Consider the following 13,220-nt stretch of genomic DNA (forward strand, 5'->3'; position numbering starts at 1 on the left):
TTTTAAATAGACACGATTCTGTATTTTTAAAGTTTGTGTTAAGAATGTTCTAAAATGACTGATTTACTTCAACACAGGACACTACGTTAAAAAAAAAATTATTTGACCTGCAGGAGTAGACACGTTAGGAGAAAATTAGTAGGAAATAACACATTTAGTAAGGTGAAAATGCACAAGTAATGACACATTTTAGCCCAGCTCCAAATCCTTAAGGACATCTTGTTCAGCTTCTGTTTTCCCCTTTACTTGCAGCTAAGTAGATTTCATATATAATTGTCTCGGGCTCCATTAGACTGGGAAGTAGTGGTGCAATGCTATACCAATTGACTGATGAAGTGTGTCCTCTCCACATAGACACTTGGTGTTGAATGAGGGACAGTGCCTGGCACGTAGTCCGTCAGCCTAAGACAGTAACAATCATGTTTGTGTGAGTTTGGAAGGAAGGGTCTGGGTAGGGGGTATCGGATTCCCCGCGACTTCATTACGCACGTCTCCGGTGCTGAGGCCATCGTTGGGAGGGAGCGGGATGTGAGTTTGCCGCTTTTCTTGGGGAAGAGCCACTTGGACCCAGCGCACGCGATGATGCACGTGCAAAGGCTCGGTAAATCGCCATGCGCTCTACACACCGAAGGTGACCACGGGCCCGTCTTTTCTGGCACGCGCGGCACACGGGGCTTACCACCGGCCGGCCGGAGCTCGGGGCTCCCCGCCGCAGGGGTAGGCACTGGCTGCGAGCCCCGCAAGAGGCGCCCGCGCCGGCCGCGGGGCTGCGGGGAAGGCGGCGGCGCGGGGCGGAGCTTGGCTGCGGGGAAATGACGTCGCCACCCCGCGCGCTCCGCGGGCCGCGCACCCTGGTAACGGCGGCTCAGCGGCTCCCGCGCCCTCTTCCAGGTCCCCTCCTCCCCCCGCAGCAGCCCGCCCAGTCTCCTCCTCCCTCCGCAACCCCCTAGGCGGCTGTCCCGCTGGGTGTCGGGTGGGAGCGGGACCTGCGGGGCCACGCCGCCCACGTCTTCCCCGCCAGGCGCGAGCCGAAGAGCGGGCGAGAGCGGATCGGGCCCCGGGCCGCCGCCGCCACCCCCCGGGCATCTGCCCCGCGCCGGTGTCGCCCGCGGCTTCGGGCCGGCGGGGCCGCCCCGTCCCTGGACGGCGGTGACTCGGGGTTTGCGGGCGGGGGGGCGCGGGCGGCCGCAACTGGCGGACGCCGGGTGTCGGGTCCGGAAGCGGCCGCCCCGGCTCCTGCGTCCCCGTCGCCGTTGCTCGGCGGGCCGCCCCCCGAGCGCGGGCACTGGTGCCCCGGCCGGGGTCTGCCGGGAAGATGGCGACCCCGGGCATGAGCTGGCAGCAGCACTATTACGGCGGCTCGGCGGCCGGGGCGGCCAAATTCGCGCCCTCGCCGGCCGCCGCGCAGCAGGCGGGGCACTGCATGGACTACAGCCAGGACTTGCACCTGAAAATGAGCAAGAAAATCGCCCAGCTCACCAAGGTAAGGGAGCGGCTGCGGGGTGGGCACTGCGGAGACGAGACCCCGTGCGGGCCGCGCGGGGCCCACCTGCCCGGTTGGGAGGCTGCGCGCCCTGCGCCCGGGGCGAGTTGAAAGGGGGCTGTTTTGGGGAAGCAACAGCCAGAGACTTACCTCCTGGAACCGTTCAAACTTCGGTGCAACGCCGGTGACGTTAATTTAAACTAAATTAAACCCGACAGCAAAGCTGGGTTTATGGGACTTGCCCCCCGCTACCCTTTTGGGGTAAGCCAGCACAGAACAAATTAGGATCTACTTCTTTTACGGCACAATAATAAATCACTTTAGTTTTGCTCTCGTGCATCTGCCAAGGCTCCACGAGGCTTTACTGTAACTGTATAAAGTACAGTACCGTATTTACCCAACATGATCCGGAGTCTTCGAATTCATCAGTATCTTTCATTGGTTACGTAGTTAAGGGGAGAATAAATCCTGCTGAGCGATGTAGGAGGATAAAACATACCTAGCGTGCCATTTTCAGGATTTAATGAGTCATTCCTTATACTGACAAAATGTCAAACAAGGCTTTTTAGATGAATCATGTGTTTGCATTTAGTTAAATGCTTCAGTGTATCAGAAGATAATTTTCAAGGGGCAAATACGCCCGCAGATTTGGCCAATTGTAGTTTAGAATCGTCTGTGGATGGTGAGCTTTTTTTTCTGCTTAAGGAAATGTTGGTAATGAGAAACAGTTGGTATCTGTGGATCAGGAGCAACTTAGATCGATTACATTGCTCTCTTTAGAGCTCAGGCGCAATCTTTCAATACCCATTCCGTGAGAAGAAGTGATTCGTGGTTTCTGAAAGCTAGTAGAAGTGATAGACCTTAGTTTAGCGTTTAAGTGGAGTCGGCTAACCACTTGTTTAGGGGTGTTGGTATGTGAAGAGAGGCTGGCATTGTGGAGTTTGCTCCTAGATAACCTCTGAAGTCTGACTCTTTCAACTCCAAGCAATTTTGCTTGTTGGTGTTTGGTTTTTGTTTTATGTCAGCACCATCTCAGAGGTTGCTACGTGTCCAGTTTTTACTGTTTTCTCTTTTGACTTGAGGGTCCCCAAATTCAGAGAAGGGAAGGCCCAAGAAGGAACAGTAGTATACCATCAGAGCATTTACACATTTGGGAGCATTTACACATTTTGGGAGCCAGGCTTTCTGAAATCATGTTTGGTCTTTAGAATACTGATGTCCAGAATGAAGCACATGTATATTTATTTATTCTGATTTTCTCTTATAGTGTGTCCAAAACATCCATTATTTTTGTTTTACGTTGTAACCCTCTAGGGCCCTGCTGTAAGTCATAGAAACACTCAGTAAGCTGGTAGTGGAACTGTGTACAGTTTAACAAATGAAGTTTCTTTTCTCTCCAGCAAACTACTCTTCTTTTTACTTATACTTTTTCAATTTCCTGTTCTTTTATCAAAAAAAAAAAAAAATCAGCACAATTGTGAAATGTTGGAGTACTACTAGAAGTTGCGATCACTTTCTTTACACTACCTGCCTCAAACCTAACAAAGCAGGAGGCTGCCCTCTTGCCAGTGCTCTCATCACGGCTTGAGTGCTATGTCTAATCTTTCCTGAGTATTACTGGACTCTGATTTAGTGTTTATAGTTACAGTCTCTAAACACTCACGCCACCCTCTCTGCTAAGTACCTCAGACATTTAATCTCACACTAGAGTTTCTCAGCCTCGACACTGCTGACATTTTAGACTGAATAATTCCTTGTTGGGAGTGGGCAGGGCTGCCCTGTGCACTGTAGGATGTTTAGCACCATCTACTTGTAGTCCCCACATGCACACACAGTAGTGACAATACACACGTCTCCAGGCCAATTCATGTTGCCAAATGTTCCCCGGGGAGGGATGGGCAGGTGGAGAACCACTGATTAACACTGAAATATCCCACCCCGTCTCTTACCTCTGTTACTAAGATAATGCAGGAGAATGGAACAATCTGATAATAGGGCTCTGTTTCAGCCAACACCCTTCAGTTTCTGAAACATACAATAAGACCTGCTTGCTTTAGGTACCAACTTGGAAACTGTCAGTTTTATAGTCACATATACTTATTGTAAATACCATAAGAATGATATCATGAGTAATGTATTGACTGATAGAAATTTTATTGCTATCTGCTTTATAGAGTTTTCACTCATGAAGAGTTTATTAATAAATTCACGCCAGTAGAGGTTTGTTAATAGAACTATGTTTGGAACTTGGCAATAGCTTGTATTTCAAAATTAGACATTATAGAGGTAACCATTAAAATAAGATTTCATTTCTTTTGGAAATGAGTCAACAGAACTCACCTCTTCAGTGTTATTGTTAGCATGGCTTGGGAAGCTGACGCACTGTCTTGAGTTAAAACTTCTGCTCTACCATTTACTAGGAGTATGACCTTGGGCAAGTCATTAACCTCTGAGCCTCAATTTCCTAATCTTTTTTTTTTAATATAAATTTGTTTATTTTATTTATTTTTGGCTGTGTTGGGTCTTCATTGCTGTGCACAGGCTTCCTCCAGTTGTGGCGAGCAGGGGCTACTGCCTTTGTTGTGGTGCACGGGCTTCTCATTGAGGTGGCTTCTCTTGTTGCGGAGCACGGGCTCTAGGCTGCGGGCTTCAGTAGTTGTGGCTCGCAGGCTCTAGAGCACAGGCTCAGTAGTTGTGGCTCATGGGCTTAGTTGCGCCGCGGCATGTGGGATCTTCCCGTACCAGGACTGGAATCCATGTCCCCTGCATCTGCAGGCGGATTCTTAACCACTGTGCCGCCAGAGGAGCCCTCCTAATCTTTTAAAGAAAGTTGATGATACTATAACTCTCTAAGATAGTAGACTCTTAATTCAGGCTGTCACTGAAAAGACATATATGCCAACAAAGTATTAGTAAAGTACTGGATAATATACTTTTTAAATGCTACTTTCTTTTTAAAATAAACCATCCTGCATTAATAACATTATGTGATACTGTATTTCTTTGTGGGTTTTCTGCTAAAATCTTTAAAAATGTATATATTGATAGTAATTTTTCTTGTATTTGAATATCAGTTTAAAATTTTCACAGTTGCTCTCTGTTTTTATAGTACAGTATTAAAAATACAATATGCACTTTTCCGAGATTTGGCTGACAATGAAAGGAGAAGGATGAAAGTAATCTACATTATAACTTTACACATACTGACATATTTTAAACTAACTAAAAAGCAGTCTCAACTGCAGGCATATTTGTTCAGGTTCTGTTTTCCAAGAACCTAACCTAGCAGCCATCGCATGGAAAGGATACAGCTGTTCTTTAAGCATCTTTTATGTAAGGGGTGCTTTGCTAAGTGTTAGAGATACAGCAGGGAGCAAGACAGTCTTTGACTTTTAGAGTGAGTCTGTTAGGGACTTCCCTGATGGCGCAGTGGATAAGACTCTGCGCTCCCAATACAGGGGACCCAGGTTCGATCCCTGGTCAGGGAACTAGAGACCACATTCATGCCACAACTAAGACCCGGTGCAACCAAATAAATAAATAAAGTGAGTCTATCATATTTTGTTGCTCATGTCAAATTTTAAGAATTATTGTTAGATTCCTGATTTATGTTATGGCAGATTTCTGGAATTGTTAATGACTGAGCCATCTCAAGATAGAGAAGCTGGATGGGTAGTTATGTTTATAAGATCATATTTGTGTACTTCTCTGCTCTCCACTGTGTTGACTTTTTAGTGCATTCGATTGAGAAGCAGGACTTACGGTTTGAAATTATAAAACAGCTTTATTTTTGTCATTCACTATTCCTTTCAATTTACGCTGTGAGGCTGGCACATTCCCTGCCCATGGATAAACTTGACTTTCCTGGTTGCTTTTAGATACTGCAAATTGTCCTTCAGTAATTAAGTCACAGAAGTCTCAATTTGATTATTAAAATGTCTAGTACTAACAAATAAAAACCCCAAACCAAACCTGAGTTAAAGATGAAGCTTCTCCCCCATGCCCAGTTCCTAGCTCTGCCCATTGCAATGGGGAAGCCAATAATCGGGGACTGCTTTTTTTCCTTCCGACTGGGCATTTCTACTGCTCCTTCTTTGTCTTGTCAGTGCGAGCTTCTGACTTCTCCCAAGTTGGACAAGGAAGAAGGGAAGAGAGGAAAGAAGAGCGGCAACTAGCTAACTAACACTCGATTAGTGCCTGGTGATCTAGCTTCGGTGCTGCTGTAGACTTGGCAGATGTTTCAAGTTCTTTCTTTCACCTGTGGATCCTCCACCTCCCACCTCAATTGCCCACCTCACATTGCTTGACAGTGAGAATGCATCTGTATTCTGGCTGGGTTTTTATGTCTTCCTCAGCTTCTTGGATCTGGCAGGACCTCATGTTCATTTTGCTGAGGTCTGTTCAAGCTGCAGGTGACCCTCTTGGCTGGACCCAGATGCCATCACCCCAGCTCTCTCTGTCTCTCTCGTTGGACCCACATTGGTCCATATGGAGCACTCATTCTTTGTCCAGACAAACTCTGGAAGTGGTCCCAATGAAGCTGTCTCTCTTCTGCTCTCACATGCCTCTTCATCTAGCTTCTTATCCTTTGGAATTTCCAGGGGTGAATCAGGTGCCAGTTCAGTGTGTTCTTCAGAGTGCTCGAGACACATATCAAGCTCTTCAAGTGGTCCCATCAAAGCCTTCTTCTCTAGGCTTTAGGTGAGAGGCAGGCATCCATCCCCTCCCTCCCCGCTGGAAGGCAAGAGCACTTGTTCCTGTAGCTCTCCCCGAGGAACTCTTCTCCAGAACCCCGCTCTGGGTTCTCCTTGAAGCTTCTCTCACTAGTGTTGAGGGTAGGAGGTAACACATCTCAACACTTTAGACTTTAGCCTCCTTTGGAAATTTTGAGAATGTTCTGGCACCTGCTTTGGAATGTCAGTTGTCTTTGGTTCTCAGTAGAAACTTCCCTTTTAACATCCTGTCATGTTAGCTGCCCATCCAACACTGTTTTAGTTGATTGCACTTTTGATATAGTTTAGTCCAGTTATCACTTACGGACGTAACTAGTATAAGGTTGGGTATAAGGTTGCAAAGAGCAGGAACAGTTGCTTTGCGTTCTCTGTGTTTAGCATCAAACCCTTCTTTAAAGTCTTCCTTTAATACCCAACTTATGCGTCTCCTCCCAAGAACTGCCCTGACCAACCTGGGCCTTTTTGGGTTTACCTTACTCTGAATTACTGTAACATTTATTGTCTGTACTTCTTATTTGATACTTAATAATACACATTTGCACACCGTTTATTGTGTTTATAAATATACTTTGTTTCTCTAATTTGGCTGTAAGTTCCTCAGCTGTAGGGACTATATATTTCATGTAACCTTAATATGAATGTTTTGCACATAGTGTTATAAAAGCTTAATAAATATTTATTGAAGTTAATGATGTACCACGTAATTTTGTTATATAGTAGACAAAGTCAGTAAATATTTTTGAGGGGTTGTGTCTGCTGCTCTTCTGGATTAATGCTAGATCATTTCAGCTGAGTTAAATTACTCGTAAATATTTAAATATTTGGCTTCCCCTTAAACTGCTTCAAAAAGCTATATATTATTTTATTATTTTTGATGCAAAAATAAAAACATAAAGCACTTTGTCTAAAATATAAGTATTATTTATCATTTCAAAAGGAAGGTAATTGATATACCAGATTCTTATTAGCAAATATGGAAAAATAGTCTTTTGATCAGTCATTTAATACTAACTCTGCTTTTACTCTATTCAAAACCTGAATGTGTTTATATAATACCAAAACCAGTGAAATTTTCAAACAATTCTGTTTTCTCTCTGTTAACTTCAACTGATTTCTCACTAGTTGGTTTGTTTGAATTATCTAAATACTGTTTCATAATAATATTTCGTTTTGGTTATGACTTGGATTGTTTCAGCTTGGCATATGCCAAACGTAGCATCTTTTTTTTCCCTCCTTTGTTACATTGCAGCTTTGACATTCTATTATGCAGCAGCTTAGGTGTAATCTTTTAGTCATAGCTGAGAGGTTTGAATTAATTTCCTGTATTTTACTAATGGGCACAAAAGCATGATATGCTATTAATCAATTGTCTAAAAACTTATAAATCGACTGCCTTTAGAGTTAAAAGGTTTAGAGCTGGAAGAAACCATAGATTCTTACCGGCCTAACCCTCTCATTTTACAGGTATGGAAGTTGAGGGTGTAAAGTCATTTGAAGACTATATAGCTTGTCACTGGCAGATCTTGGATTCGAACCCAGGTCTCTGGAATGGTCTAGGAGAGGGGCAGCCATACTAGCAGATCTCTTTTTGCTGTGTATGCCTTCCTTCTAACTCATATTACCCACTCAGCTCCTAAGAGGCCACGGAGTTGTTTTTCCCCATGTTGGAACTATGTTTTGCTTACCATTTGAATCACAGACCTGATGAGAGTGAAACCCACATGCCTCTCCCATACACTGCACAATTTCTGGATATGTGGGTTGTACAGTTTGTGACTGTGGCTTTGGTAGATTTGTAATAGCTATTTCTTTTATATTCTCAGATAAATGTCATAATATTTTCATGTTTTTATTAACAGCTTCAGTCATTCCAGACTTTAAAAATTCTTTAATTAGGTTGATTTAAATACTGTCATACTTGGTGTCAAAGTTACTACTATGTGGTTATTTTAATTGTTTTTCTTTTGACTTCATGCTTTCTTAATTGGATTGTTGCTTAGGTCCCATTTCTGAGGGCAGTACATTGGAAGTTTTCCAGTTTTTCTCCCCCCAACCCCTCTCTGTCTTCTTTGTTTATGAAAATCTTGTGCTGTCTTCTAATTGTCAACCTCTTAAAAAGTAGTATGAAGGATAAGGGTTCAGCAAAATTTGATTGAAACAATTTGTTTAATTTTAATTAATAAGTAAATTTCTATGCTTTCTTAAAATTATGAGTATTTCTGAAATTTTCATATCTTAAATTTGAGATGAGAATGGAGTAACCTGGGCCTGTAAAGCCAGTTAACTTCCAAATGACAATAGGAGGTAGTGGGGGTGGGGTGAGGAGTGGTAAAGTACTGTTATTCTGCCCTTTCAATTTATGTTATGAGATTAAAAACCTCTTTTATCTGTGAGTAAATAAACTTGAATATTATGCCATGAAAATGGGATTGATGTGAATAATAGAAATTCTTAATGCCATACTTGTTTTTTCATCGGAGAAAGTTTCTATCCTTCAGGCTACTTTTGAATGAAAACAACAGTGAGTCTATTGGAATTGGTGTCCCCCAGCCCTTTTGGGAGACAAACACCTGAGGAGAGATGGGAGAAAATTGCTAACTGAATTCAGGGTTTTTTTTTGTTTTTGTTTTTTTTAAAATAAAAACAGTTTTATAAATATGTGGGGAAAATACTACTTTCAGGTGTGCTCTGAGCCATAAAGGTTTTTTGTTTTTTTTTTTACTTTAACTTCATAACTTAACGGTCCTTTAAAATATTTTGGAAAATAGTCTCTTACTGTCAATCAATTAAGATATAGAAATGAATTTTGGAAACACCAGTCTTTGCAGGTTGAGGATCACCAGTTACAGTCAGTTAAGTTTGGTATACTTAACATTTGAGACCAGAGCAAATATTTTAGAAAATAAACCTTTTATTTTTAGCTTTCTATTAAACTACAGCAGTGAGTACTGTCATTTGTAGGCCTCAAACTTATTTCATTAATGATTACATCTTTCTTTCCTACCAAAACTTTAACAAGAATGTATAAAAAGTAGTGAAGTTGAATATGTGAAAAATTTTTGTCCTATATCTTTTTTTTTTTTTTTTAATTTTATTTATTTATTTATGGCTGTGTTGGGTCTTCGTTTCTGTGCGAGGGCTTTCTCTAGTTGTGGCAAGCGGGGGCCACTCTTCATCGCGGTGCGCGGGCCTCTCACTATCGCGGCCTCTCTTGTTGCGGAGCACAGGCTCTAGAGCACAGGTTCAGTAGTTGTGGCTCACGGGCCTAGTTGCTCCGCGGCATGTGGGATCTTCCCAGACCAGGGCTCGAACCCGTGTCCCCTGCATTGGCAGGCAGATTCTCAACCACTGCGCCACCAGGGAAGCCCCTGTCCTATATCTTTTATTACTGTCATTTTGAGATATAAAGGGAGGCTGAGACTACCAAAGGACCTATAGTGGATGGGAAAACAAGACTTAATGATTAACCATAATACTTGGGATTTGGATAATAGACTCAGCTACGCGGTAACACCTTATTTATTATAAGGGAGATAGTATTTTAATGACTTTTCAAAATTACTAATCTGTATTTCTTTATATGTACATCTCTGTTTTGAGGTTTAAGAAGGTTTGAAAAAATGTTGCTTCATAAAGTACATTACTAATATTTAAATTATCAATAAAATCGCTAATTTTAGTAAAATATAAAGATAAATCCCTATTCAAAATTGTTGGAGAATGAATTATTTTAGTTAACTAGAAGTTAACCATAGGAATTAATGATTTTCTGCCTTCCAAAATAATATACTTACATTCAAGTCATACCATTCATAAATTATGTAGAGCCCTTTATCACTTCCAGATCCTTGTTGATAATCAGTATATTTACAGATTAGGCCAGAGCTATACTAATCCTTCGCCAAATACTGAAACTTTATTTCTGAATAAATTGTTACTTTCATTTTTTATTTGCCATGTCTCTCTTCCTTATAAAATGAAGTGCGGAGTTTGGATAGTTACATACTCTAGATATTGGGCTTTCTGGTTGGAAAGATTTTGTTTATTCTGCTAAATGTGTGTCTGAGTGTTCACAAGTATTTGCATTTTTCATCCTGTTTCTCCTTAAGCACAGTCTTAACAGAATCTCATTTCTTTCAGAAAACATTTCGTAACCAAAACACTAAATAGTATTCTATTCATTTTTTTTTCTTTTTAAAATTTTTATTGGAGTATAGTTGATTTACAATGTTGTGTTAGTTTCAGGTGTGGTGTACAGCAAAGTGAATCTGTTATACATATATATATATCTCCACTCCTTTTTAGATTCTTTTCCTTTATAGGCCATTACAGAGTATCAAGTACAGTTCCCTGTGCTATTCAGTAGGTTCTTATTAGTTATCAATTTTATATATAGTACTATGTATATGTCAATCCCAGTCTCCCAATTTATCCCTCCTCCACCCTTGCCCCCATCTATTCTTAGATCTTTTGCCTAGTGAAGCACTATGTAAACAAAGTACAAATAAGTTTGAGAGGAAGTTGTGTATTCGTGTGTGTTTAATATAATGGTCTACTTAGAGCAACAAGAGAAGATATACTTAAATATGACTAAAATAGAGCATGTAGATCTAAAAGGTTGGTAAACTTTTGTTGACTGTCTAGTCCTTGAAAGATACTGTGCTGGACACAATTAATACTATCAATTTATAGTACTGTTTTTAGCCTATATATTTTTCTCATTTCTTTCTATAGATTTTTTTTTTTACAGCAGGTTCTTATTAGTCATCAACTTTATACACATCAGTGTATACGTGTCAATCCCAATCGCCCAATTCATCACACCACCATCCCCACCCCACCGCGACTTTCCCCCCTTGGTGTACATACGTATTTTCTCTACTTTTGTGTCTCAATTTCTGCTCTGCAAACTGGTTCATCTGTACCATTTTTCTAGGTTCCACATATGTGAGTTAATATACGATATTTGTTTTTCTCTTTCTGATTTATGTCACTCTGTATGACAGTCTCTAGATCCATCCACGTCTCAACAAATGACCCAATTTCGTTCCTTTTTATGGCTGAGTAATAGTCCATTGTATATATGTACCACATCTTCTTTATCCATTCGTCTGTCAATGGGCATTTAGGTTGCTTCCATGACCTGACTATTGTAAATAGTGCTGCAATGAACATTAGGGTGCATGTGTCTTTTTGAATTATGGTTTTCTCTGGTTATATGCCCAGTAGTGGGATTGCTGGATCATATGGTAATTCTATTTTTAGGTTTTTAAGGAACCTCCATACTGTTCTCCATAGTGGCTGTATCAATTTACATTCCCACCAACAGTGCAAGAGGGTTCCCTTTTCTCCACACCCTCTCCAGCATTTGTTGTTTGTAGATTTTCTGATGATGCCCATTCTAACTGGTGTGAGGTGATACCTCATTGTAGTTTTGGTTTGCATTTGTCTAATAATTAGTGATGTTGAGCAGCTTTTCATGTGCTTCTTGGCCATCTGTATGTCTTCTTTGGAGAAATGTCTGTTTAGGTCTTCTGCCCATTTTTGGATTGGGTTGTTTGTTTTTTTAATATTGAGCTGCATGAACTGTTTATATAGTTTGGAGATTAATCCTTTGTCCATTGATTCATTTGCAAATATTTTCTCCCATTCTGAGGGTTATCTTTTCGTCTTGTTTATGGTTTCCTTTGCTATGCAAAAGCTTTGAAGTTTCATTAGGTCCCATTTGTTTATTTTTGTTTTTATTTCCATTACTCTAGGAGGTGGATCATAAAAGATCTTGCTGTGATTTATGTCAAAGAGTGTTCTTCCTATGTTTTCCTCTAAGATTTTTATAGTGCCCGGTCTTACATTTAGGTCTCGAATCCATTTTGAGTTTATTTTTGTGTATGGTGTTAGGGAGTGTTCTAATTTCATTCTTTTACATGTAGCTGTCCAGTTTTCCCAGCACCACATACTGAAGAGACTGTCTTTTCTCCATTGTATATCCTTGCCTCCGTTGTCATAGATTAGTTGACCATATGTGCGTGGGTTTATCTCTGGGCTTTCTATCTTGTTCCATTGATCTATATTTCTGTTTTTGTGCCAGTACCATATTGTCTTGATGACTGTAGCTTTGTAGTATAGTCTGAAGTCAGGGAGTCTGATTCCTCCAGCTCCGCTTTTTTCCCTCAAGACTGCTTTGGCTATTCGGGGTCTTTTGTGTCTCCATACAAATTTTAAGATTTTTTGTTCTAGTTCTGTAAAAAATGCCATTGGTAATTTGATAGGGATTGCACTGAATCTGTAGTTTGCTTTGGGTAGTATAGTCATTTTCACAATATTGATTCTTCCAATCTATGAACATGGTATATCTCTCCACCTGTTGGTATCATCTTTAATTTCTTTCATCAGTGTCTTATAGTTTTCTGCATACAGGTCTTTTGTCTCCCTAGGTAGGTTTATTCCTAGGTATTTTATTCTTTTTGTTGCAATGGTAAATGGGAGTGTTTCCTAAATTTCTCTTTCAGATTTTTCATCATTAGTATATAGGAATGCAAGAGATTTCTGTGCATTAATTTTGTATCCTGCAACTTTACCAATTTCATTGATTAGCTCTAGTAGTTTTCTGGTGGCATTTTTAGGATTCTCTATGTATAGTATCATGTCATCTGCAAACAGTGACAGTTTTACTTCTTCTTTTCCAATTTGTATTCCTTTTATTTTTCTTCTCTGATTGCCATGGCTAGGACTTCCAAAACTATGTTGAATAATAGTGGAGAGAGTGGACATCCTTGTCTTGTTCCTGATCTTAGAGGAAATGGTTTCAGTTTTTCACCATTGAGAATGATGTTTGCTGTGGGTTTGTCATATATGGTCTTTATTATGTTGAGGTAGGTTCCCTCTATGCCCACTTTCTGGAGAGTTTTTATCATAAATGGGTGTTGAATTTTCTCAAAAGCTTTTTCTGCATCGATTGAGATGATCGTGTGGCTTTTATTCTTCGATTTGTTAATATGATGTGT

At 40.9% G+C, this 13,220-nt stretch overlaps 1 protein-coding gene across 6 annotated transcripts in view; it reads left to right on the top strand.

Annotated features, from left to right (window-relative positions):
- The first annotated feature begins 939 nt into the window (after positions 1–939).
- Positions 940–13,220, top strand: part of FAM184A (family with sequence similarity 184 member A) — a 116,849-nt gene continuing 104,568 nt past the window's right edge. For 2 of the 6 annotated variants that reach the window (XM_082406099.1, XM_082406098.1), the window contains exon 1: positions 940–1,483. In XM_082406099.1, the coding sequence (XP_082262225.1) occupies positions 1,316–1,483 (168 nt within the window). In that variant the 5' untranslated portion in view covers positions 940–1,315. The remainder of the gene's footprint in view (positions 1,484–13,220) is intronic. The other 4 variants (XM_082406096.1, XM_082406094.1, XM_082406097.1 and 1 more) reach the window with 4 other exon arrangements.

This window comes from Balaenoptera borealis, assembly GCF_965194805.1.
Source record: "Balaenoptera borealis genome assembly, chromosome: 9".
NCBI classification, from domain to species: Eukaryota; Metazoa; Chordata; class Mammalia; order Artiodactyla; family Balaenopteridae; genus Balaenoptera; species Balaenoptera borealis.